The 26,978-nt window shown below is 47.2% G+C and overlaps 1 protein-coding gene across 2 annotated transcripts in view; it reads right to left on the reverse strand.

Annotated features, from left to right (window-relative positions):
* The window catches only part of SYT13 (synaptotagmin 13), a 41,624-nt gene extending 14,902 nt beyond the window's left edge, over positions 1–26,722 (reverse strand). The window contains exon 1 of one of the 2 annotated variants that reach the window (XM_061201623.1): positions 26,463–26,722. In XM_061201623.1, coding sequence (XP_061057606.1) covers positions 26,463–26,642 — 180 coding nt within the window. In that variant the 5' untranslated portion in view covers positions 26,643–26,722. The remainder of the gene's footprint in view (positions 1–26,462) is intronic. The other variant, XM_061201625.1, reaches the window with a different exon arrangement.
* Positions 26,723–26,978: the final 256 nt, after the last annotated feature.

The following is a 26,978-nucleotide window of genomic DNA, read 5'->3' on the forward strand; positions in this document are numbered from 1 at the left end:
TTCCCCAGGCCTATCACGGTGGTCTTCCCTCCACTGCTCTCATCTGTGCTCCCTGCCTCTCTGTTTTCTCTCCTCCTAGTCTTTCTCTCTTATTCCTCTTCCCCTTCCCCTTCTCCACCCAATGGCTCAGAAATGTCTGTGGTCCCACAGACATTTGCAAGACATCCAAACTCCTTGCAGTGACCTGTAAGTGCTCGGCCAGCCTGGCCGTGCTCATCTTTCTGGCATTGCCCCCAAACCCCTTTCCAGCCACTGAGCAACCTGCTTCTCAAACAGGCTGAACTCTTTCTGGGTCTGGCTTCTGGGCCCCAACTCCTCCCCGCAAACCACTCACCCCCACCTCCACCAGCTCTAAATTAAGTCCCTCCTCCAAGCCTGTCCCTCCTTATCACCACATCCAGCGCTTTGCTTTACAGCATCTCTCTCACCCTGGACTCTTTTCACCATAGCCTGGCCTGTTTGTGGTCAGTCTCTCCCACTAGTATGCGAGCTCCATAAGCACAGGGATTATGTCTTGTCTTGCTCCTGCAGTGTCTGCTCACAGGGAGCACACAATACATACTTGTGGCTAGGGCTGCCGTGTTCAGTTGCGTGTTTTGTGCACTGCACAAAGATGTCTGGATGAGGAGCAAGTGGGGGCTGAAATCCAATTTGTGCACCCCTTGCCCAGCTATGTGCCCTGGGGTAGGGCTGAGTCCGACTGGAGGAAAGCACATCTTTTCTTTACACAAAGACCCACCTGCTTGTCAAGTCTTAAGTAAGCAAGGCTGCCTCATACAGGAGTGGAATCTTCTATCTTTGCCTCCACTGGGGACTGAGATTTCTCCTACTTGAGGGATTCAAAGTTATTAAACAGGCAGCAATACTGGGGACCTGCCCAGTCCCCAGGAAATTGGGAGTGGATGACCAGATCTAGAGCTTGAGTTGCTGGCACACTGGGTGGGCAGCCCACAAAACAGCCCTCAGTTTGAGGCAGGTAACAACCCACAGCAGAGCCCCCAAGGAGCTGCCTGCCCTCCACGCTGTCCGCCTGCCCCTCCGCTCTCTGCGGCTGTTGGAGGGGCTGGCCAGGCGTTCAAGGCTGCTCTACCCAGTGGCAGGAGTGACTGAGAGGCTGGGAAGTGTGTGCAGTCCTGGAGGGGGGCGGTGGTTACACTGTTTCAAAGTTCAAGTTTAGTGTGTTTGCACTCTGTACATTTCACTACCCCAGGACAACTCCTGGGCATTCTGCCCTGGTTGAGACTCTGTCCCCTACCGTTCCTGAAGGACGCTGGAACTTGATGACGAGAGCATTCCTAACTATCCTCATTGACTGGACAATGGATGGAGAGTCCATGAGAAGGTGCGAAAGGGGCGAGAAGCAGGAGCCAGCCTCTCCTGAACACCCACTTCCTGCGGGTACCCTGAGGGCTGCAGCCCCTGCATTGCCTCACGTATCCTTCAGAACTCCCTAAGGGCCTTAGAGAGGATAAAACACTTCATTCCTCTCTTGGAAACACTGCCCAGTAGGCTATAATGCAGCCCAAGCTAGGACACCTCTATCCTGATCTCTGCTGAGTGCATCTGGCACGCACGAGCTCGAAAAGCACTTCCGACTTCAATGGGCCAAGGTTGCCCTGGACCAGAGAGTGAGGGCAGTGACAAGATCAAGCCTAGACCAGCCTGGCCCCAAAGCCCACTGCCCCAGTGGCTCCCAACCTTTCTTCTGCCTTCAAGCCTTTGCCAGGCAGCACCCACCCTTCAGAGACGCTTGTCATTATTACACATTTCGACTAGGCACCCTGGGAGGAGCTGTATGATTTGCAAAGTCAGGCCCCCTTTGCACCTCCACCACATTGAGAGTGTCACTGGGCATCCAGGGGCCTGGCTTCTGGTACTGACCCAACCGTCTGAGCTTGAGTGACTTTTGGCAGGTCATTTCACCTCTGAGTTATCACTCAAGAGACAGGTGATTTCAAGGCTTGTTTCACTCCCACAAGCCGAGCTACAGAGGTGGGAGACGCTGTTCTTTATTTGCCGGTACAGGTGAGTTGGGGAGACAATCACAAACAGGAGAGTAAATAAGAGTATATTTGACAGTTTGGGACTGCAGTACAGAAGCAGGCAGCAGACAGCCTGTGTAAATAACAGGTGGGAGAGAGCAGACGACACCTGCAGGGGGCAGGCAGCGGAGTCCTGGAGGTCAGGGAGGAGCCAGGGCGTGAGCTAGACCTTGAAGGAGAGGGTGTCTGGAAGGCAGAGGGAGGGCTGGGGAGGAAGGCTGGGCCCCGGGAGGAGACACACAGAGCAATGACCGATGTCCCCATGTCTTCTTGTCCTCCACAAAGTGGTGCTTGCCTCTAATATTTCATCTGAGTTATGCTAATTATGCTATTTCACAATAAAGAAGCGGAGAATGGAGGAAGTTCAAGGTCATACAACTGATGAACAGTATATAATCAAGCCTCCAGATATTTTTCACTTCCAATTTGTGTCATTTCCACTGCCTTGCAGCTGTTTTTCAAAATAATAAGTCCTTGTTTGTTTTGGATGCTGGATTCTAAGTGGCAACTGCAGCATCGCGGGGTTCAGGCTGCTAAGACTCCCTCCTTTGCGGCAGCTTCCCACAGGCCACTGGACCACATCCTTTTCTCAGAGTCACCCTGTTCTGTCACTTGTTGCGGCCAGAACTGAGGCTCTTGGGCTGGTCTAGGGAACACTTTTACATTTACACTTGGTTTCATCTCAGTTCAATCATTTTAGAAAAGGGCTATGTTGATTAATTCCCAGTTTGATCAAATTTGGCTGACTTTGCATTTTTAATAGGGAAATAATCACTGGGCTCAGTTTTGAGTGAGGTCCAGTCTGTGTCACCTCAAGTCTCTGCAGAGCCTGAGTTCGAATTCCTCCCTACACAGTGGGTCTCACTTTGTGTGCCCCTGAGAACCTCAGGAGGCTGCCACGGGCTAGGCTTTTCTTGGGTGTCCATCAATATCCACTCCCTGCTCCTTCTACCTTCCCTCCAGGTCACCAGGCTTTCTGGGTCCCACCCCAGCTCCGGGGCAAGGGTGGGGAGGGGGGTTCTCTTTGGTCTGATTCTATTCGTTCTTGGCATCATCTTGGGAACTGTTTCTGCCCTGGGGAAGCCACCCCAGACAGAATGAAAGGACTTGCTTTCCACGGCACTAGAAGAGATCCTCTCCCCTGCTGAATAGGAGGTGTGTGGCCCTGCCTCGTGACAGCAAGGTGAACCAGTCTTAGAACAGAGCCGACAAGGTGGACCACAGAGTAGAGAGACAGAAGGAAGCTATGTCTTTGACGACAGTGTCATTAAGCCACCGACTCAACTGAGCCTGCAAGCTGTCCTACCTTTGTACTTCTGGTTACGTGAATAATGTTCTTATTGTTGAAGCCCGTTTGGATTGGGGTCTTTGTGAATTGCTGCCAAAAGCATCCTGAACTGATGCAATGCATATTTTATCGAGCATCACAGGAGATCGTGACCTTGGTGTAGAGAAACTCTACCTAGGCTCAAACATCTCCCTGAGCCCCTCTGCATCCAGCCAAAGGCATCCTCTTTTACTGTTTATCTTTGTCCTGCCTTGGTAAGATCCTGTACGGCAATGGCTGCCTTTAGTGGAGAATGATTTATAGCCCTTGACCAGGCGAGAAGCAGAGTCTGCTGACCACTACATGAGCCTCTCCAAGTAGTGAAAGCAGCAGCTGATTACCTATCTCGTTCCCTTGTACAATCTTATTTGCTGCGTTTCAAAACCCTGGTTCCACCACATCTTTCAAATGCATCTATGTTTCCACTTAAATAGCTTAAACTTCAATGCCCAAGAAGCAGAAAAGAGGTTTGGGACTTGAGGGAGGGAGCCTGGGAAGGGATTATAGGTGGAGCGGATGAATGCCTGGGAGGAAGGAGGGGCTCAGCAGCGCAAACCCCATGGGAGGACCTGAGTTCAAGCCTTACACCGCCGATGTAGGAGGGGCAAGATTTCAAAGTGGGATTCTCTTTCTAAATGCCCCTTGAACCCAGAAAAGAAGGTCTGGAAATAGAGATGCAGGATGAATCGGGGAAGGTTTCCAGTGGAGGCAAGTGTTCAACGATTAGGGAATGCCCAGCTGTGCTTGGCACTGCAGGTACAGAGATGGGAGAGACACCCTCATTGGAGCATCAGCCCCTTCTGATTTGTATCCTTGGCTTCTGCCTCCTCGCCTGTCTCCGGGGCCATGAGCCACTTGCTCCTCCCCACGTGGCCAGCTCTGCGTGGACACCGACCGGCTTCACATAGACACAGCCCCAAAGTGTCTTATGTCTCACCCGTGCCACACTCCTCTTGCACCTGCCCTGGGCTTCTCTGTGGCTGCTGAGGTGTGAGACACCCAGGGACACTCTGGGTCCACCCAAGGGCAACCCGGATGTGTCAAGAGTTAAAACTCTGTGGGGGGAATTCGACCACTGTGGGCTCCTCCCTTCTTCCTCACTACTCCTCCCAAACAGTTCAGTGACATTTCAGAAGATGACACCTCGAGATCCAGCAGTCGCCCTTGACACCAGCTGGTGGCCGGCTCAGTAACGCTCCCTGTGCGTGCCCCCCCCTCCTCTCCTCCCTCCTGCATCCCTGGATGGCACTTGCTGATGAAGAAAAGCCCAGAGGCCTCTGGCAGGCTCAGCTTTCCTGTCATCCAGGCTAAGACAGATGGTATGGGTGGGGAGGGACAAACCTTCATTTAATGAACAAGTATTTATTGATGCCCTACGACAGGCCAGGTCCTACGCTAAGTGTTAGGAACATCGAAGTGAACAAGACAGATGCTGTCCTTTTTTATGGGGCTTATGTTGATAAAAAGGAAATTAATTATGTAGTTAATGATCTGTAAACAAACGTTTAACCTTACTAGAGATGTCAGGTGACCCCTTTTGTGACATGATTAATTTTTTCACCTAAAGACTGTTTATTAATTCGGGTTTTCACTCTGGGGCATCCATCTTAAAGCATCACAGCGTCCAGGAAGTTACGGGTGAGGGAAACAGTCCCAACTGGAAATGGAAACGGATGGCTTTGCCCTTTTTACTTGAACTTTAAAAAAAGAGATGGCAGAGTAAGAGAGAGTTGAACATAGAGTTTTCAGATGAGGCCAAACACGGGCCATTGTGGCTGGGGTCTGAAGCTCAGCACGGCAAAGTCCCCCTCAGAGGGGAGCTGGGTCAGAGGACAGGGACCTGCCAGCCTCTGTCACTCTGGGCTCTGACACTGGTAATTATGCACTCTAACATGTGTACAAGCGTTTGCAATACAGCCTTGTGGTCAGACTTCATGCTCTAAAACAAGACAGCTTGGGTGGAGTCCAGGCTCCGCCAGCTACTCGCTGTGTGATCTTGGGTCTGATTAATTAACCTCTCTGTGCCCCTGATGTCTTCATCTATAAAAGGGGGTGTTAATAATAGCACCTATCTCCTGAGGTTGGATTGAGGAGTAGAAAAGACAACTGGGTGTAAGCTTTTAGCACAGAAGCTGGCATGGCAAGCCCTTGGCGAATGTTGGAAATACTTATTTGACCCTGGAGTCTATGTAAAGTTTTTGATTTATGCGTTGGGGCCAGTATCTATATTCTTTTTCATATTTTTTAGCACAAAAGAATATATATATTCTTTTTCATATTTTTCCCATTATGGTTTATTATAGGATATTGAATATAGTTCCCTGTGCTATACAGTAGAACCGTGTTGTTTATCTATTTTATATATAGTAGTTTGTATCTGCTAATTCCCAACTCCCAATTTATCTCTCCCTGAGCCCCCTTTCCCCTTTGGTAACCATAAGTTTGTTTTCTATGTCTGTGAGTCTGTTTCTGTTTTGTAAAAAAGTTCATTTGTATCATATTTTAGATTCCACATATAAGGGATATCATATGGTATTTGTCTTTCTCTTTCTGACTTAACTTCACTTAGTATGATAATCTCTAGGTCCATCCATGTTGCTGCAAATGGCATGATTTCATTCTTTTTTATGGCTGAGTAGTATTCCATTGTATATATGCACCACATCTTCTTTATCCATTCATCTGTTGATGGACATTTAGGTTGCTTCCATGTCTTAGCCATTGTAAATAACAACTGGTAGTTTCTTAAAAGTTAAACATATATCTACCCTATGACCCAACAATTCCACTCTTAGGTATTTTTCCAAAGAAGATGAAAATATATGTTGACAAAAAGACTTATACACGAATACTGATTTAGTCAGTACTGATTTAGTCATACTAGCCAAAAACAGAAAGCAGCCCAAGTGTTCATCAACAGGAGAATGGGTAGGTACATTGTGGCATATTCTTACAGTGGTATACTCCTTAACAGTAAAGAAAGGAATTGTGAATATACTCAACAACAGGGAAAAATTGCAAAAACATGGTAAACAAAAGAAGGCATAGTACATAAGCATCTATCCTGTGTGATTCCATTTATACCAGTGGTTCTCAACTCAGGGGACATTTGCAATGTCTGGAGACATTCTTGGTTGTCACAGCTGGGGGTGGAGGCTGCTATCAGGTAGAGGCCAGATGCTGCTAGCCATCATCCTACAATGCACAGGACAGCTCCCCACAACAAAGAATTATCTCACCCCAATGTCAATAGTGCCATGATTGAGAAACACTGATGTAGATGAAGTTCTAGGACAGGTGAAACTAATGAATGGTGATCGAAATCAGAACAGTGGTTCTGATTGCTACTGGGGAGAACTGAGTGGTAAGAGGCATGGTAGAAGTGTGGGTTACAGCCTAGAGGATAGATATTTGTCAAAATTGATCAAACTAGTGACTTGGGATGTGTGCATTTCACTATATGACAACAGTACCTCAATAAAATTTAGATAGAGATATACACACACACACACACACACAAACACACGCCTCTTGCCCACCTGCTGAATTAGGCTTTCTGGGGTAGGCATAAGAATCTGAATGTTGAGTGAGTGTCCCAAGTGATTCCTACACATGGCCAGCCCAGAATCTGTCTGTGGACCTGCAGTTAGGATCCACTGGTCTCTGGGTCAGTGTTTCTCAAACTTTCCTTCCAAAGCAGCACCAGAGGCAGACGAAGGTAACACATACTCCAGAGAATGGGAAGTCTTCTGGAGTAATTGGGATTCTTTCTTGAAATCTCCAGTTCTATCTTCAAGTTCATGTGACTTTTTGTATTTGACTTCGTATGATTGTTTTAGTATTAAAGTGTTTTAAATTACCATCAGTACAGAAAAGTTTCACTTATTTATTTTGTGACTTGGGATATTTCGCAGGACACTGGCTAGTACCACATTCCCTCTGCTCCCCAACACACACACACACACACTCACACACACACACACACACACACATGCGTGCCCTAGTGGAGAAGCAGGACTCTTTCTTCCTATGTTGGACAACATACAATAAATCAAGCTACAAGTTAACTGAGAGAAACAGTCATTTTGCTTCCAGGGAAGGACCAACTCCTAGAGTCTGGGTGAACAACCATCTGTCCAAATTTTCATTCCAACTGTATAGATAACTCCTCTGAAGAGAATTTGAGATGCAGCTATAGAAGCTCTTAACAACCCAAAGCCTTGATCCTCTCTGCCCATTCCCTCTGTGGAGCATCCTTGCACGCACCTACAACTGATTGAACCTTCTTGGCTAGCAGGACACTTGTTCATGACCTTGTATTAGTCAGGGAAGACCACCTGCTATGTAACAAACAACCCCCAACCTCAGTGGCTGAACACAATAAAAGCTGATTTCTCTCAGTCTGAAAGGGTCTGCTGGCTGTTCTCCAAACTCAGTCCTCCCAGCCTCTTCCATCTTGTGGTTCTGCCCACCTGTGCCCTGTACTTTTCCAATATGAGCTCACTGAATCCTCATAATAACCCTATCAGGAAGTGCTGCTGTGATCAATCTCATTTTACAGGTCAGGATGCACAGCCAGCTAGTGAGTAGTAGAGGCAAGGTTCAAACCCAGGCTGGCTCTCTCCAGAGTCCTCTGTTTACCCCGTCTGTCTTGCTTCCGGCCCTTTCCCACCTCCTCATATTTGTAGTCATCCTTTACTGTTCACCCATGCTTTGTGCCCCTTAGACTGTTGCTTGGGCCACCCCTCACTCTGCCCCTGCATGCCCTTTAGTCAGAGGAACAGAGTTGAAGCACTGGTTCCACACTTTGATGTGTAGAAATTTCACCTGGGGGAAGGTAAAAATCAGATTCCAAAGTGCCTCCCCTGCCTTGACTCAGAGGTCTTAGGTGGATCCTAAAGAATCTGTGTGTCTAAGAAGCTCCCTAGGGTGACTGTGACACAGGTGGTTCCTGAGGCTCACGTGGGAACGCCCTGGTTTGGGGGAGGTCCTAGAACGCCAGGCAGGGTAGATGGAGAAACGTCCTCTTGTGTGGTGAGCTGCTCACAGGCACGACCTCCCTCTGTCACGTCCTCTCGGCTCCCCACAAACAGTTCAGTGATGATTGATGGAATCAATGTGTAGATGGCTGCTGAAGGAGGGTGGGTGGTGGGGGGATTAGTATAATAATAATCACTATGATGGAGACCAGCGAAACACGAGACAGAGTGCGTAGAAGCACATCAAACTTTGCCCGGGGAAGGGACAGGGTGGGGTGGGGTGTATAATGGGAGGAGAATTTCGTAACGATTCAGAGACTCTGACTTTTGGTTGCTGTCCCCCAGCCCCGCCCCGAAGCCCGGGCAGCAGTTTGACAGGTGCAGAAGTGGGGGAAGGGCTTTCTGGATCAAGGCAGCAGCATGAAAGTCTGCAGTGTGTTCAGAGAACAGCGGGTACCAACAAAGCTTAAAGCCCTAAGAGGAAAGGAGGGGCAATGAGTGTTGCCATTATCCCCATTCTTCTGGAGGACACAGAATTCAAACGCAGATTTCAAAAACAATAATTCCACAGGGCTGGAAACCACACAATGGCAAGATCCCACCCAGAGAATCTTGTAAGTGGTGCTGCATTGACTCCATCAGTTACATCACAAAGCCTGAAAGGGCAATATGGCCACCATCTCTCTACCACTTCCTCTGCACCAGAAGCTCTGCAAAGCGCAACAGACTTTACTGCATTTGACCCTCACACAACCCTAGAGATGAGAGCCTACTGTTTTCTCTTTTCTATACCCTAGTGTTAATAAATAAACATAACTTAATTCCTTTCTCTACAGAGGAGGAAGTTGAGACTCAGAGACATTGAAACTTGTCCAGGATCCCACAGCTAATGTATGACAGCTCTAGGCTTGGACCACGAGTCCACCACGAAGCCAGTGCTGCTAAATGACATTTCGCAACATGGTTCCCTGCGGACTATGTCTCTGGATACCAACCATAAACTGGTAAAAATGGAAACGTCCAGATCATTGCATTTGATGTACTGTCACATCTCGCATCATTAGATTGATGACCCTATGCCCCTCCCCACCTGCTTGTTGTTGTAATGACCTGCCTGGGCGTTTGGGCATCAGCTTTGTTCCTGCTCTCAGTTCTGAACCTGGGTTTGACATTCCTTTTGCAGAAAATGTGTTTCACTTGTGACCTGAGCCACGACAAGGTCAAGACTATGTTATAACCTCATCAACACTCGTCAGAAGCGTTGTTTCAAAGCTAGGTTATTTTAAAAGGGCACAGAAAACTCCCCTGGTCAGTAAACTGGGGCTCAAACCCAGCCTTCCCTCCCCATCTATCCATCCTTATCCTCCCATCTCCAGCTATCGTAGCACGGCTATGGGTTATCATAGTTGACAATGGGTTTTATCTCTGAGCCAAGTCCCTCAACCAGCCTTTAACTTTTAAAATTCCATTGCCCCCTCCACTGTATTGGTTCACTAGAGACTTAAAAAGTCTTTCTTTAAACTGAGTCCATGTGTAGGAGGGGGATCTCAGCCCTGTATCATCATCAATTTGGATAAGATGGGAACACACATGCTTACTTGGTATTGGTCTCGGTGGTCTTAAGCAACAGTGTCCATTTGGATACTTTAGATTTTTTTCTCAGTTTCTGATTTATGGGAGCCATGTTTTTAATGTAAGACAGGCAATTTGGTATTAAAGGTTGGAAAATGTGGTTATATACCCTCTTGACATTGAATTCAGGATCTTGTTTCAGAATAGTTACAGGATTTCTTGATTCTATGATGCTTGGATAGTTGATGAAACCATTGACAAAAGCAACAATTTCCAACCTTGTTATTATGCCAGTATACTACATATGATGGCTGAAGTACTGAAATTTGATAGTTTTTGACTCATTTAAAGAATTGATTAGAGCACATTCAGGGTTTTTCTTATAACAATACCTCTTTCACACATTTGTGTTCTGATACGCTTTTCTGAGTGGGAGAGAAAGGAGATGAATTCTGCAGAACCCGTCAAGTATGTGAATAGCACCCATCAAAGGCGATGCAGCTCAGAAAAAATGTGCAGAAAACCACTAATTGAAGACTTCCTTCCACTCATGTGTAGATATTTGGAAAGCACATCAATTTCTAACCCAGTGGTAAAAAAACCGCCAAGTTGTAAAACGAGGCTTCAAAACAGGACAGTGATTGTTTAACTAGATTCTCCTTATATTTTGGTTTTAAGCCAAAACCCTCCAATTAACCAACCTTCAGATTTCTGCCCAAACAGAAATCAGCACACACTTGTTGCCTGCTAACTATGTAGTCAACCACCCTACGTACCACGGAATAATTCTCTGCCCTTGGGAAGTTTACCATCCAATGGTGGAGGTGAGATATTCCATAAATGGAAATATGAAGCTCTGATGCTACAACTCTTCTACCCTCTGCCCATGGCAGACATGACTAATCGATCTAAGTGTTTTTCCCTGCTGTGATCAGACACAGCCTGTTCAGCTCAGGGATCCAGGAAGCCACTACCAATTAATAAGAATTGATATGCAAGATGAAAGTTATTTGCTCCTCCTGATGCATACTTTACAAAAGGGAAATAAGTAAAGAAGGTAGAATTAAAAGGCCAAAGGTCTGGACTCTGTGCTACAGAAGACCTAAAGAGGAGTTCCTCAAAGTCAGTGAGATCACAGAAGGCTTCCTGGAGAAGCAGCTTCAGCCCAACATTCAAGGATAACTATGGAGAGGAGAGGCAGAGGTATCTCAAATGGAGAGAAAGGCAGCAGCCTGGGTACAGAGGGGAGCATGCTCAGGGTGTGGTGAGTCTGGCAAACCAGCTGAAGAGAAAGGTTGGGGCTGAGGGGTGGATTTGCAAAGGAATGGTGAGGCCAGGCTGTGAAGGGCCTCCAATGCTGAAGACTTCTCCCAGGCAGTAGAGTTGACAATGCTTAGGGGTGGAGTGATGTGTAGGGAGAAGGAAGAATCCAAGAAAGCTGCATCAAGGAAAAGTACCTCCATTATTACCTCTCGGGTCTCTTTCTTTTTCCAAAAAAACAATCCCTGAGTGTCATTGGATGTCTACAGTCACAGCAATGTTTGGGCAACAGATTGGTTCTTCCATGTGACTTTCTTTTTTTTTTTTTTTAATTGAAATAGAGTTGATTTACAATGCTGTGTTAATTTCTGCTGTAAAGCAACATGATTCAGTTATATATATACTTTTTTTTTTTTTTTTAATTCTTTACAATGGGACTTTCATGGAGATTTCAAGGGACGGCATCAAGGAGATTTCAAGGAAGGGACAGCCACTAGGGGGCTTCTTCTAATATTCTCTTCCCAGCTGTCACTGTGGCTGACTCAAAGCTGGTGAGTATCATCCCTAGATGTAGCTGTTCCTTCTCTTAAATGGGATCCAAATCTACTGGATTTCCCTTCTGCATGACAAGGGCCAACATTCGAGCAGTCTACACAATGTTGTCACAAAATACGATTAGATCATGGAAGGTCAATAATATCAGAATATTTGGCTCCAGTTTACTATAAAGGTCAAATATTTTTCCTCAGCTCATTTCAAGCCCTGAAGCTTCAAGCCCTGAAGCTTCCAACCCACATGTGTGTCTGTTTGGCAAGCACGTATTAAAAACTTCGAGAGGTGCAAAGCACCATACTAGATGCTGGATCAAATGAGAAAATGGGCCATCATGTCAACAATACTCTCCCTTGCCTCCCCGTCCTTTCCCTGATGCCACGTGGTGAAACTCCAGTGGTGGATGAGCCCCGCTAAACCATGATGCTGCAACAAATAGCCCTGTGCCGCAAGAGAATCACTTAGACAGGGTGGATGGTTCCATGATAAATTCATGACCTCCAACCTTAAACTCAGTCCTCCCCAGAAATCCTACTGTTTCCCTAACTCCTCCCTCAAGCCCACATTTTGGAATTTCTCTCTCTCCTCTGACTTCCTTCATAGAGAAAAAGGAAACCAAGAGAACGGAAGCCCCTTAGCGTCCTGTTAACAGACACAGCGACATGCCCTTCTTCTCCAGACAGATGTTGTGCCCGTCCCTGTCCTGTGACACTGCAGGAGGTGTCTCCCACTCTCCCTCCCTCCAGGACCAGTCCTTCCATCCGAGCCTTGCACAACATCCACCCATGTGGGAGCCTTACACTAGCTGTTTTTTTTTTAAATCTCTCTCTCCCTCTCTCTTGAACATTCATCCTTCTCTTTCAACTGGCTCCTTCCCAACAGCTTTCAACTGTGCTCAATATTCCTTTGACCTCTTTTCCCCTGCTCAGCCCCAGCCCTAGCCCTCTCCACCCCTTTGCAGTCATGCATCTCAAAAGAACTGCCTATACTCAATGCTGTTCTCATTCCTCACTTTCCAGCCACTCTACAACACTTTCCCAGAGGCCCCGTCAGCCCACTGAAGGTGACTGTTAGTCCCCGAGGTCACTGGTAACCTTCACTGTCTCATTCCTATGGGTTTTTTCAGTCTTACCTTACTTGACTTCTCAGTGATTCCCTTCTTCTTCAAAAGTTTTTCTCTTGTTATTGCTATTATTTTGATATCACATTCTCCAGGTTTTTCTCCTTCCTCTCTGGCCACCCCTCCTTGTCTCATGAAATGTTGGCGTCCTCGGTACTTGTTCCTAGGCCCTCTTCCCTCTCATTCTGCACTCTTCCCAGGCGGTCTCAGCCATGCTCATGGCTGTGGTTGCTATTCCCCAATATATATCACAGTCAGACTGTGAGTTCCAAACCTGTGGAACCACCAGCACAATTGACATCTTCATGGAGATAGCTCAAAGGCGCCTCACACTTGCCCTGCACAAAGGTGAACTCATGACTTAAAATCCATGGCCTCATCCTTGTTTCATTAATTGCAACCACCATCCTAAGTGAAACACTTAGTGTCGTCCCTAACTCCTCTCTCTTCCTGAAGCCCACACACAACCCACGGGCAAAGCCAGTCAATTTATTTTCTAAACTTCTCTCCAAACTACTGCCGCCATCATAGTAGCTCAAGCCATCATGGTCTCTTTCCAGGGTTTCCCTGGTATCCCCATTTCTACTCTTTCCCCACCCAAAAGGATGTTTTCACGGCCTAAATCTGACCACGTCACATCTCACTTAAGACCTTTCAGTAGCTTCCATTGCTCTTGGGATAAATATCCAAATACTAATGGTGGCCCAGAAGGCCCTGTGTGGTGCTCTCTGGCCTGACCCACCTCGCTTGCTTGCAGTCACTCCCTCCTGTGCCCTCTACGCTCTACCCACTTTGACCTTCTTTCAGTCCCTCCTAAGTGATATTTCTTCTTTCCACAGGGCCTTTGCACATGCCCTATGCCTAGAAGACTTCAAACGCTCATCCCCAATACCTTTACCTAGTAAATGGCACTAACTGTATGCTACAGGGGTGTGCAAGACAGTCCATTTGGTGTATGGAAGAAAATTACAGAATCTCATTTTATAGTTTATTTTTGCATTATTGTTTTAAAAGGTCCATGTTTGTGCATGTTTTATTATGGACACAATATATTGGTAGAGCAATATGTATACATAATATGAAGCCTACATATGCTTCACAAAGAATTAAATATACATGTATAAGGGGTACAAGCTCAAAATGTTTTTACTGAAAGGAGTCTCCAAATATGTTAAGATTGGAGCACTAATGAGTTATCACTTCTTGAGAGAACTCTTGCTTCCCTTACCACACCTAATACAGTTAGATTTATATTCATTTGTACGACAGTGTAATGAAGATCTCTACCTGTAGAACATGAGCTGCAGGAGGTCAGGGATGTTGTCTGCCCAGTCACTGCTGTGTCTCTATTGCTAACTCAGTGTCTTACACATAATAGGTCATCAAGAAATATTTTTTGAATGAATGAATATCCTAGAAGTGTAATGTTCATGCCCACCCTTCCCATCCTAACAGGGGGCTTTCATTTTTCACATCTGGAATACTTTTTATGAACTCTCTCTTTCCTATGTAATGAACATACAGACAAGTCATTGCTTTGGTAAAGGATAAATAAGAAAAGGATTCAGAGATACCTAAAATATACTCTGAGTAGTGACTGGTGCTGACAGTATTGGGTGCTTTCAAAAGCGTTATCTCAATTAGTCTTTAATATTACCGTAGAGAACCTTATTGTTATCACCTCTGTTTTGTCGATGAGGAAAGTGGGATTTGGAATGGTCAAGGTCATTTAGCTGGAGAATGCTGGAGGTTGAATTCAAATTCAGGTTTGGAGTCTAAGTCTAATTTGCTTCCTGTTATATCTCAGTGGCTTGATCCTGAAATGAACATTTTCATTCTAAGAGGTAATTTCCTCTTTTGAGTCGTCTCAAAAAGCTAGATTGTTCTTACCTAAAACTAATACTGGTGGGTATCCAAAAACAAACACAAGTCTACCATGTAGTGGTTACCAACGGGATACTTATGCTCCTGTTCATTCCTTTCCGTCCTTTGGTCCTTTGTCTCTGCAAGTTTTTTAATGAGGCTGTCACACAAAGGACTGTAATGAGGCTGTCACACAAAGGGTGACAGTCTTGTTGCTACTTAAAGGATCCGTCCCACTTGCAAGGTAAGAGACGGGCTTATTAGATGATGCATTTGCAGGGAATGTGTCAAAATGCCCTGAGACCACGTTGACATTTTCCTATGGAGTTTCGTCTCTTGACGTACCATCACTGCCTTCACTGTATGTACGTCTCTCTGGTATCCTTGCCCTTTCTTTGTGAACAGACTGTGCTGGAAATAAAAACACATTCTAAGATTCTTGGGGAGTGCACTGTGAGAAAAGGTGGAGGGGAGGCGGGATCTGAAACACGGAATGAGCTTAGAGCTCTCTGAAGTTATTCTAAGCTTCATTCTGCAGCTGTTTCCAGCAAGTCTTCTAGTTGCCCAACCAAACTGCTCTTCCCCAACCTTCTCTTCATCTTCAAATGCATTCCTCTCCAAAACATCATTCTTTTCTCTCTTTTTGGCCGCACTGCATGGGATCTCAGTTCCCCGACCAGGGATTGAACCCGCGCATGGTGGTGAAATTGCTGAATCCTAACCACTAGACCACCAGGGAACTCACCAAAACATCATTCTTAATTCTGTTTGAAAAGCAAAGTCTTCACTCTCCTGCCTCAGTAACTTACATCCCTCTCATCAGGCCACTCTTAACAGCAAGTCCAAAACGACGTGGTTTATGATGATTTTCCAAGTAAAACGTAGTCCCCCCCGGGTATTATCTCATTGGTCTTTGCAACGGGAGATTTTTTAAGCTGTCTCCAATGTCAGCTGCGTGAACAGAGGCTTGAAGGTAGGGAAACCAATACGAAGTGAAGCCACCACGCCCTCCAGGCCTGTCTTGATCCCACGCGGTGTCACTGAAGCTGAGCACAGAGATTATTCCACAAGCTCAGCACCTTCCCCTGCATTTCTGTGCTTGTGATTTTTATTCTGGCTGCAAGCAGAGGCGGTGGCCCCATGAATCTCCTCCCCATTCATCTATCCATCCGTCCAATGACTCACGCAGTCATTCAACATTTCTCCTCACTTCTCTTGCTCTCTGCAAAGCCTGCTCAGTTTTTCTATGAAGGAAAAGTATGTCTTGGATTTAATGAGTGGAGGGTGGAGGGAGTCAATGAAATATGTCAAGGTACCCTAGGGTCTCTGCCAGACGGACTAAGACTAAGGCTCGGTTTCACAGATTTTCCATGCGCTGCTCCTCCCCTTTCTCTCATTCATATATGCATATGTGCATATTCACATTTACATATGCATGTGCACATATTCATACATGCAACCACCCCTCATTATTTGACTCTAATCTGTTCACGGAAACATGCTGGCTAGTGAATTTCAGAGAGCAGTCACTTGTATTCCACTATTTTAAATGGGGAAAATTATAATGCATTCCAAGTCCACCCAAAACCTCAATCAGCTTCCCCAAATATCACTGTGTATTGCTGTAATGCTCTTAAACACCATGTAAAACTCTCCCAGGAATGGTCTATAATATGAATCAATTAAAACACCCTTTGTTTAATTAGCACTTAGGGAACTCCTTGGTGGGAAAGTTTGTGTGTGTGCAGTGAATGGATACGGTAGGGGATCAAGGCTCCTCCTCCTGGCATCACACTGCCCTGATGATGCCAACGTGAGGAAATGATGTTGAAAGGTAGTACATAGCACCTCAATTGGACCTGGGTTTGTAGGGCCCCCAGGAACCTAGGTGAAGCAGATTGGGACCCATGAGGGACTAAAGCTTGGGGCAAAGAATGAGGAAGGTGACAGTGATAACATGCACCATATTTAAAGGATGGAGTAGCAGGTGCAAATTTGCTGGGAGAGCAGGGGAGCCAGCACCGCTGCACACTCCACTCCTCTTGTGAGACTCAGGAGCCATGACATGCTTTTACGGGTGTGCCCATGTGGATTCTCTGTAATTGGCATTCAATACAGAGCAGAAATGCTCATTGAAAACGTGCAAGATACTGATGAAGATTTTAAAACTAAGAGCTTGGATTTTTTTAAAAAATTAAAAGCCTAGAAAGTACTTCACACCCACTAGGATGGCTATAATAAAGAACAAAAAATAACAACAAAAAATGGGAAAATAATAAGAAGTGTTGGCAAAGATGTGAAGAAACTGGAACTCTCATGCCTTGCTGGTGGGAATGTAAAAGGTGCAGTTGCTGCGGAAAGCAATTGGAGGTTCCTCAAAAAGTTAAACATAGAATTATCATAGGACCCAGCAATTCCACTCCTAAGTATATGCTTGAAAGCATTGAAAACAGGTACGCAAACAAATACGTGTACAGGAATGTACATAGCAGCCCTATTCCAATAACCAAAAAGGTAGAATCAACCCAAATGTTCATCAACAAATGAACGGATAAACAAAGTGAGGCATGTACATATAATGGGATATTATTCAGCCATAAAGAGAAATAAACTCCTCATACACTCTACAACATGGGTGAATCTTGAAAACACTATGCTAAGTGAAAGAAGCCAGGCACAAAAAGTCACCTATTTTTAAAATTCCAAATATATGAAACGTCCAGAAGAGGCAAATCCATTAAGACAGAAAACAGATTGGTGGTTTCCAGAGACCGAAGGCAGAGAGAGAGAGGAATAGTGTCTGCTTAATGGGGATGGAGTTTTCTTCAGGGGGAATAAAAATGTCTTAGAACTAGATGGAGGTAGTGATTGTCCAACATTGTGAATGTACTAGATGCTACTGATTCGTATATTTTTTTCTTCTTTTAATAAATGTATTTTATTTATTTATTTTTGGCTACGTTGGGTCTTCGTTGCTGGGCGTGGGCTTTCTCTAGTTGCGGCGAGCAGGGGCTACTCTCCATTGTGGTGCGCAGGCTTCTCATTGCGGTGGCTTCTCTTGTTGTGGAGCACGGGCTCTAGGCACGCGGGCTTCAGTAGTTGTGGCACGTGGGCTCAGTAGTTGTGGTGCACGGGCTTAGTTGCTCCGCGGCATGTGGGATCTTCCTGGACCAGGGCTCGAACCCGTGTCCCCTGCATTGGCAGGCAGATTCTTAACCACTGCACCACCAAGGAGGCCCTCGTTTACTTTAAAATGGTTAACTTTATGTGAATTTCACCTTAACTTTAAAAAGCTTTGAAAATAACTGTAGCCTTCGCACGGTCAGTACACAGGTCAGCATCCCTCACGTAGGCCTTAATAAATGTTTGATACATAAATGAATAAAGGAATGGAGGAACCTGCCCATGGTCTGCAATACCCTGCTTGCCCAGGCTCCTGTCCCCTTCCCCAGCCTCATCATATACACTGGGCATCCTTTCTCTCTGCTCCCCAGGCACACTGACTTTTCCCTAGGCCCTCCTAAGTGCTAGGCTGCCTCCTGTCCCAGGACCTTTGCACGGCCTCATTCCTATCTGAAACCCCTCACAGCCCCCCTCCCCATTGCCCTGGTTAACTTCCCCTCCTACGCCAGCTCTCAGCTTGGCCATCACTCCCTCCAGGAAAGCCTTCCCTGACCTGTTCGCCTGGATCAGTTCCACCTTACCCTCTCATAGCACCAGAACTTTCTCTTTAGGTCACTTGCCACCATCACACATTTTCATTGATCTGTGCTCTTCTTCTACTAACTCTGGTTTCCCCCATTACAATGTAAGTTTCATGAAGGCTGAGAAAGGTCACTGTGTCATTGAGGAGGGGGCGGTTCCTGCATCCCCAGCCCCAACACAGTACCTGGCACAGGTCTGCGCTCAATAAACATAATTGAGAGAGATGGGAGGAAGGAATAGATCTAGCTTTTTCATCTGTTTTCCTTTAGAAAACTCCTAACTCATTATTTCTTAACAATTTGTATGCACGTGTGTGTTGATTCAGACATGTACATTCAGAATCCCTTAGTTCTCTTTTTTTTTAAATTTAATTTATTTTATTTTATTTATTTTTGGCTGTGTTGGGTCTTCGTTGCTGCGCGCGGGCTTTCTCTAGTTGCGGCGAGCGGGGGCTACTCTTCATTGCGGTGCGCAGACTTCTCATAGCTGTGGCTTCTCTTGTTGCAGAGCACGGGCTCTAGGCGCGCAGGCCTTAGTAGTTGTGGTTTGCTGGCTCAGTAGTCGTGGCTCGCGGCCTCTAGAGCGCAGGCTCAGTAGCTGTGGCGCACGGGCTCAGTTGCTCCGCGGCACGTGGGATCCTCCCAGACCAGGGCTCGAACCCGTTTCCTCTGCATTGGCAGGCGGATTCTTAACCACTGCGCCACCAGGGAAGCCCCAGTCACTCTTTAACTTGTCTCCTCTTCTTTGTCTTCTGGGTCTGCTGCTTCCCCATCCTGCCAGTCTCTCCCCTTCCTTCTGCCTTCAACTTAAGCCCCTCTGATTTCTCGTCCAGGTGTTTCCTCCATTGTGCTCTGATGGGCTCTCTATTCCTCTTCCTGTACCCCAGATAATCCGGGCTAGTATCTGAAAATGTAAAAATGTCAAAAGATGCAGCAGTACTTTCTGCTGGAATTAACAAAAGGTGCTAGTGAACCGTCAATCACATGAAGAGAAGAGCCATGAACATGAATTATCTACATGCTGAACCAGAGGAGAAACTAGAGAGGGAAAAAGATGTGACGGGTCTGGGACCTGCCACCAGGAAGGGATTGATGGGCACAGACCAAAAGTCCACATTATGTTTCAAAGGGCCAAGGGTTTCCAGTGGGTGTGCGCTCATCTCCTTGAAATAATCTATGCTAATTTCTTGATGCAAAATTCATACTGTCTTCCCTGTTGCTAAGCGACCAGCCCAAACATGTTTACTGTGTAAATTTCTCTGGAGGGCCCAGGGCTGCACCCAGTGCTTGAAGCATGGTGGAAGCAAGAGACAGCAAAGACATCCAAAGCTTTGGGAAAGGTTTCTGCAAATCTTTGACCTGCAAAGATTCATATATTGTAGACACTTTTATGCCATATCTGGGGAAACGCAGTGGCTCAAGTAAAATTTTGACTAGTTTTTTCTGCTAATCTTCAGGCTAGTGGTCAAACGTGTGGGCTCTGGAACCAGAATTCCTAAATTTGATTCCCAGCTCTGCCACTGAGCAAGTTACTTAAGCACTCTGTGTTTTACTTTTCCCACGTGTAAAATGTAAGTAATAATTATGCATATATCATAGGGCTATTGTGAGGATAAAATTAATATGGTTAAAGAGCTTAGAACAGTGCCTGGCACACATAAAGAACTCAATAAATGTTAGCTATGCTATCACTATTCTTTATTATTCTGTGGAAACGGATCTATTTTTTTGTTTGTTTGTTTGTTTATATGAACAGGAAAGTTCACCAGCCAGGAGATCAGCTGAGAAATCAATTCTTTAAAAGGACTGAGACTCCAAGGAGGTCAGACCTTACGGCAGTCCAGAGTCAAATCAGTTCCAGGAGTGGGGTTAGCAATTCATGTTGGCCTCCCGCGATCACTGATGTAGAGGGGAGACCTCGTCAGAGTAGCCAACGAGAACTGGAGAAAGTTCTACTTTGGGCCAAAGGTGGGGATTCCCACCCTAAGGGTTTCCCATGGCCCCCCCATACCTCGCCTGTCATGGTAGCACTGTAACACGCTTCACGGCAACTGCTGGCTTCACTGTCTACCTCCCCACTTGCAAGGAACAGCATACACCTGTCTTTTTATTGTTGCATCCCAGTGCCTAGCATGTGTTCATTAACCTTTAGTGAATGAGCTTATTAGCTGATGAAATGCAGATCGGGGCTCTGATCCATCCTCACTCTGACAAGTCTGCATTCAGACAAGTGATCTGAGAGGATGTTGCTCCAGTGGTCTAAGGAAGGGGAAAACAGGTGGGAGAGTTAATCAGGCCACGTTGATGTTCTCCAGTCCCTAGTCCGAAGGAGGAGGTGGCCACAGGCATAGCAGAAGAAGGCAGACAGGGCCAGGGATGTGATGCATAATGGACCACAAAAAGGAGGGCCACGTCTCTTGATTATAGTCCCCAAATCATCCTGGTATTAAAAATACTGGCTTGACGGGGAGGGGGAAGGGTAAGCTGGGACGAAGTGAGAGAGTGGCATGGACATATATACACTACCAAATGTAAAATAGGTAGCTAGTGGGAAGCAGCTGCATAGCACAGGGAGATCAGCTTGGTGCTTTGTGACCACCTAGAGGGGTGGGATAGGGAGGGTGGGAGGGAGGTTCAAGAGGGAGGGGATATGGGGATGTATGTATACATACAGCTGATTCACTTTGTTATAGAGCAGAAACTAACACAACATTGTAAAGCAATTATACTCCAATAAAGACGTTAAAAAAAAAATACTGTCTTGATACTAAATCAGTGTTCACAAACATTACATCACAACTTGACAAATAATAAAAACTTTACTGAGTTATAACTACATACAGAAAAGTACACAAATCATAAATGTAGAGCTGGATAAATTTTCTTTCATAAAGTGGACACAGCTGTGTAACCAGCGCCACGTCAAGAGGCAGAGCTTATAAACAAAAGCTGGGAAGCTCCCGACTCTGCCCCAGTCATTACCTACCCCCAGCGGAAACCTCAGACATAAATGGGCTTGAATTCAAATCTTGTGGAAATGGAAGCTTAACCACGTGCACTCTTTTGCATCTTCACTCTCTTATTCAGTCTTATGTCACGATATGATGATTTAACTCAAAATATACATTGAAGGGTTATCATGTGCCCGTTATCACACCGGATATTGTCAGGGATACAAGGGAAATGAAATACAATCCTTGATCTTGGGGGTGGGGGGGAAGACTCCACTATACATATGTTGTTTGATAAAAATACAGCATGTGTTTAAATTATTTCTTAAAAACTTTGAATCTATTAGTGTTTGCTGTAGTCTGAATGTTTGTGCCCCCTTAAATCAAAGATGACACAAACAGATGGAGAGATGTACCATGTTCTTGGGTTGGAAGAATCAATACTGTGAAAATGTTAGGAGGTGAGGCTTTAATCCATTTTGAGTTTATTTTCGTGTATGGTGTTAGGGAGTGTTCTAATTTCATTCTTTTACATGTAGTTGTCCAGTTTTCCCAGCACCACTTATTGAAGAGACTGTCTTTTCTCCATTGTATATCCCTACCTCCTTTGTCATAGATTAGGTGGGGCTTTTGGGAGTGAGTAGGCCATGAGGGTGGAGCCTTCTTAAATACGATTAGTGCCCTTATAAAAGTGGCAGGAGAGAGCTCCCTTGCCCCTTCCATCAGGTGAGGTTACATCCAAGAGTCTAGGAAGCTGGTCCTCATCAGACACTGGATTGGCCAGAACTTTGATCTTGGACTTCCCAGCTTCTAGCTCTATGAGAAATAAATTTTGTTTATAAGCTACCCACTCTGTGGTATTTTCTTACAACAGCCTGAATGAACTAACACGATGTTCCATCAAAAGCCACTTCCCTTCTCAACTCTGCTGGAAGGAGGGTAGGATTTTATAGTTTGGTAGTAAGTAAATAGCATTGGGAGCTAGGAGCTTTTGACCACATAGCTTCAAGGGGACAGCAGCAGGGTTACTCTGGGAACTCTGAGACTCATTTGAGAAGATTCATGTAAGCAAGGTAAGCACCAGATGGGAAGAAAAATCAGACCTGAAATGAAAGCTTTCTGAGAACAGGACTGCAACTCGTGCTAACGTGTCAGGGCACTGACAGTTCCCCTTACTTTCTCTGTAGTTATTTAGGTTCGCCAAAAGGAGGGCTTCCTCTGCAAGGACCCAGAAATGCTGTGAGTGACAGCCTGTGCAGACAAGCGTGAAAAGGAAATTCTGGGGGAAGGAACCAATGGGTCTGGCTGCCTCTTGCTAAGAGATGCGGCAGCAGTGGTGAAGCGAAGATGATTTTACACACACACACACACACACACACACACACACACACACACACACCGTGTCTGCCTCTCTGCTCTGCCTCCTGGCTCAAGCATCCAGTAATCACTGCATAATAACCGAGCTTTGAAAGCTGGGCTGACCACAGGGAGGGAGGTCCCAGGTGATGCTGCCAGATCACAAGGACAGTGTAGTGAAACTGAATCCCTCTCCTCCCTGGAAAGGCTGCACGCAGGTGAGGGTGAGGGATTGTGTAAGAAGGCAGGATAAAGGGTTCACAATGTATATTTCAGAAAAGCCAAGACAAATTATGAATTGAAGCTGGCTGGAGGCATGAACAGCGGTGACTGAGGGTTTGCACCCTCTGCCACCTCCCACATGGTGGAGATGCTGGATGGATTCCTTCAGCTGTCTGGAGAATGTCTGAAAAGCAGCAAATAAAAGACATAGGACTACAACAGTACATCTAATAAAATCAATCGGGGAAATGGTTATATGTGCCTCTTTATTCTTTCATTAAATAATAGGATCTAGCGGGGGATTTAATAAGTGCATAATTTAGAATTAGAGATGAGCATAAATGTTATCATAAAGCATCTGCAACAGCTGTGCTATGCTCTGAAACTCTCTGTGATTTCCCTTGAGGACCAAGTCACAGATATTGCTAATATTCCTGTGGTGTGTTGTTTATACTCCTACTTACAGAAAATGCTAAGTTTCATGTAGAGGTTAATGAAAAGAAAGATACAATTTTTTCCTCTCCAAGACCAAGAACCCCTTACAGTTTAGCTATAGACCCCTTGTTGGGGTCTGTGGACCTCAGGTTAAGAACCCTCAGGGAAAGCTTCGAAGTTCTTTTCAAAATCACTGCAATTCATGACCAGCAATTGGATTCCCAGGCATGGCCAACAAATCCAAAGAATTTTTCCAGCAACCACAATCAGCGACTTATAGAGACATGGGCGGTCACTCTATATCCCAGAGACATCCCAGTTGTCAGTGGCTACAGGAATCTAGAACCTTCTTCCCCAGCCCCCATGCCCTCTCTGTTTAAGGAACAACTTCAGAGAGCCTTCCTTACCCGACTCTCCTCCTCTTTGTCAACATGTGCCACGCCCATCACCCTGCTGCCATCTGCCACCCCTAATACCACCTCCTTTACTTTTTTTGAAATGTCAACATAGTGTCTTTTCTCTGTGTACTTTATCTGGGTCAGCAGCTGACAGTCTGAGCACAATGGCAGCCAAACCGACGTTGTGAGATCTCAATTTCATCACATTCACACCTACAGATTCCGCCCCAGGGGCCTAAATCCTTGTCACTGAGGGAGCCAAGTGAGGGATGTGAATGGATGGGTCTCACATATCAACAAATGTTTATTGTGTCCCTATGAGCTAGCCCTGCATTGCACAGTGGTTGCAAAATGCATCCACATTTGAAGAAATAACTCAGACAATCACCCCCAATGGCTGGGCACTGGGATGCCTTTATTTGTCAACAATTTCTTATTGGGCACCTACTAGGTTCCAGACACTGAGTAGGTGCTGGGAATAAATATTGTACAAGTGAGTAGATATGAAAAATCACATCCAACTGTCCCCAGTGCTACAAAAGAATTGGGAAGGAATGGTATGGAGAATGTAATGGGGAAGAGAGGGCTTTGTTACATGTGGCCGTAGACAAAATCCTCCCTGAGGAGGTAAAATTCAAACACAAAGAGACCTAAAGGATGAGAAGGAGCCATCTGTGTGAAAAGCCAGAGGAAAATGGGAAGGGTTGATGTCTTCAAGAAGGATCAAAAAATCCAGGGAAGCTGAGACGGCCCATGAAGCGGGCAACTGGCATGAGCTTGGCTGGAGAGGTAAACACCTGCCACATCAAGCAGGTGAGGAAGTGGAGTGGAGTGGCTAACAGCACGGACTCCAGAACCAGACCAGCTTGGCTAGAATCCGGCTCTAAAACTTCTCGAGCTGTGTGGCCTTGGGCAAGTCACTCACCCTCTCTTTAGCTCTTTCAGCTTTAAGTTGGGCTCATCATATATGTCCTTCATTGAGTTGCTAAATGCATTAAGTGTAAAGCACTTAGAACGGAGCCTGGCACAGAGTACGTGCCAGGCTCCGGTTTGCTGTGTTTGTTCCAAGCTCAGTGAGAAGTTGTGGAGGATTTTAAGCCAGGGAGACGCATGATCTGGTTTGTCTTTAACAGATCATTGACCATTGTGTGGGCTACTGGTCCTCAGTAAGACAAAGAGTTGGAAGGGACCCCGGAGGTCACTTACACCAACACTGTCCCCAGCGATTCTCTTTGGGAAGGGGAGGAGACAGTGCCTGAAGGGCCACCACTGTGAAAGGCAGAAGAATGGCTGTCCCTGAAGCGTGCCGGATGGGATAGGAGGTTGAGGACCCAACGTCTGGAGAAGGGCTCATCCAACACCCCTCCCCCGCCCTGTGCCCGCCTGGAGCGGGTAGCCCACTACTCCCATTTCAGATGGTTCTGGGTCCCACATCCCACTGCCCGGTTGGCTCCTGTTCTTGCCGGTGTCAATGTCACTTTTCTCAGATTGTAAGTGCGTCAAGGACAGCAGCCATTTCGTTGCACTCTCAGTGACTGACACAGGCCCCGAGCAACTGGGTCTGAGCTTTTGAATAATTAATTGGCAAAAGGAAGGTGGAATCACAGCTTTATAGTGCCTCCCCTGGAACTCTAAGCTCTGGAAGGAATCTAGAGGGCCTTGGGAAGTCATTAAGTCACCCCCTGCCCCAGGGCCTGCCTTCCTCCAGTCTTTCCATCCAGACTTCCTCCCGGGTCTCCAGAGGACATTTTGCACTCGTCACCTTGGGAATGTGTCCTGGAGATCGCAGCCCATGTAGCGCAGTCCTTCCAAACCTTTCCCAGACCCCTTCTGCTGCTCTGTACAATGGGGACACCACCCACTTCCTGCCCAAAGAGGCTCTGGGGACAAGCTGATGCATGGGATAAAAGCCCTCCTGTCTCCAGGGGCATCTCCAGACACACCTTCGGGGAGGTCTCAGCTACTCGCTCAGTCTGGCTGGAGCTGAGAGCTGCTAGGACAGGGTGAGGGTCCTCCAGGCCCCTCCATATTCTTCTGCCTCTCCAGACCCCAGGCACAGCCAGCCCAGCTGCCCCTCCCCAGCTCCCACTGCAGCGACAGCGGCCCCCTGCTCTCGGGATTTTGGTGGATTTCCCCCTTCTCGACTCTGTCAGTGCTCTCCCTGTGCCAGCCCACAACTGGCCCCCCTCCTCGCTCTCAAGTCCCCCTTCTTCTTCCCCCAATTCGAGCTTCTCGTTCTGCACCATTCCCTTCTCAGTCTCCCCTAACCCTCACAGCCCGCTCCCCCAGCCCCCTCACAGCCCGGTCTTATTACTCTTCCCAGTTCCCCACGCTCGCCTCCCAGCCCCCAGCTCCCCTCCCAGCCCCATTCCCATTCAAGCCCCCTTTCCCATTCCTTCCCATGCTCGCCCCTTTAGCGCTCGCTGTCCCGGTTCCTCTCCTGTCCCCGCAAGCCCCCCATACCCTTCATTATCCTCCCCGACCCCTCCTGCACCCCCAGGCCTTCAGGAGCCCCCCACCCCCACCCCCCTGAGGGTCCCCGAGCACGTCCGCGGTCCCCACACCCCGCCATGCTCTATCGCGCAAAGAAGAACGCCGACCATTGCCTGCCACCCACTCCCCCGCCGCTGCCCGGGAGACCCCACCCGGCCCGGGGAGACCAAGGCGCCGCCCCCGCTCACCTGCTGGGACCGGAGCACGCCGGGCTTCGCCTTCTCCGGATCGGGGTCCAGGTCCCGCTGCAGCACCCCCTTCTTGGGGTGCATGTGCCGGCACAGGCAGGTGACCCCGCACAGCGCGAGGATGCTGGTGGCCGTGCCCAGCGTGGCGCCCAGCGCGATCACGGGCACCGACAGCACCATGGTGCCCGCTCCCCGCGCGGGGCTCGGTCCCGCCGCCGTGCACCTCCCGGGCCTGGGATCCGGGCGCGCCAGCCGCTCTCCAGCCGCCGGAGGGGCGGGGAGGGAGGGCGGCTCGAGGACGTCAGAGCAGGAGGCTGGACCCGGAGAGAGCTGGTGCGCCCGCACTCAGCTCCGCGTCAGCCAGCATCCCTCCCCTCCAGCATATGACCGGACCCCCGACCCTAACCGGAGCCTGAGCCGTTCAGGTGGAAGGAACGTGAGGGTCGTCTCGGGCCATCCTTCACGCTTTACGTAGAAGGACACTTGGGTCCCAGAAGGGCAGGGGCTGGCCAAGGT

Source organism: Eubalaena glacialis, chromosome 10 (assembly GCF_028564815.1).
Source record: "Eubalaena glacialis isolate mEubGla1 chromosome 10, mEubGla1.1.hap2.+ XY, whole genome shotgun sequence".
Classification (NCBI taxonomy): domain Eukaryota; kingdom Metazoa; phylum Chordata; class Mammalia; order Artiodactyla; family Balaenidae; genus Eubalaena; species Eubalaena glacialis.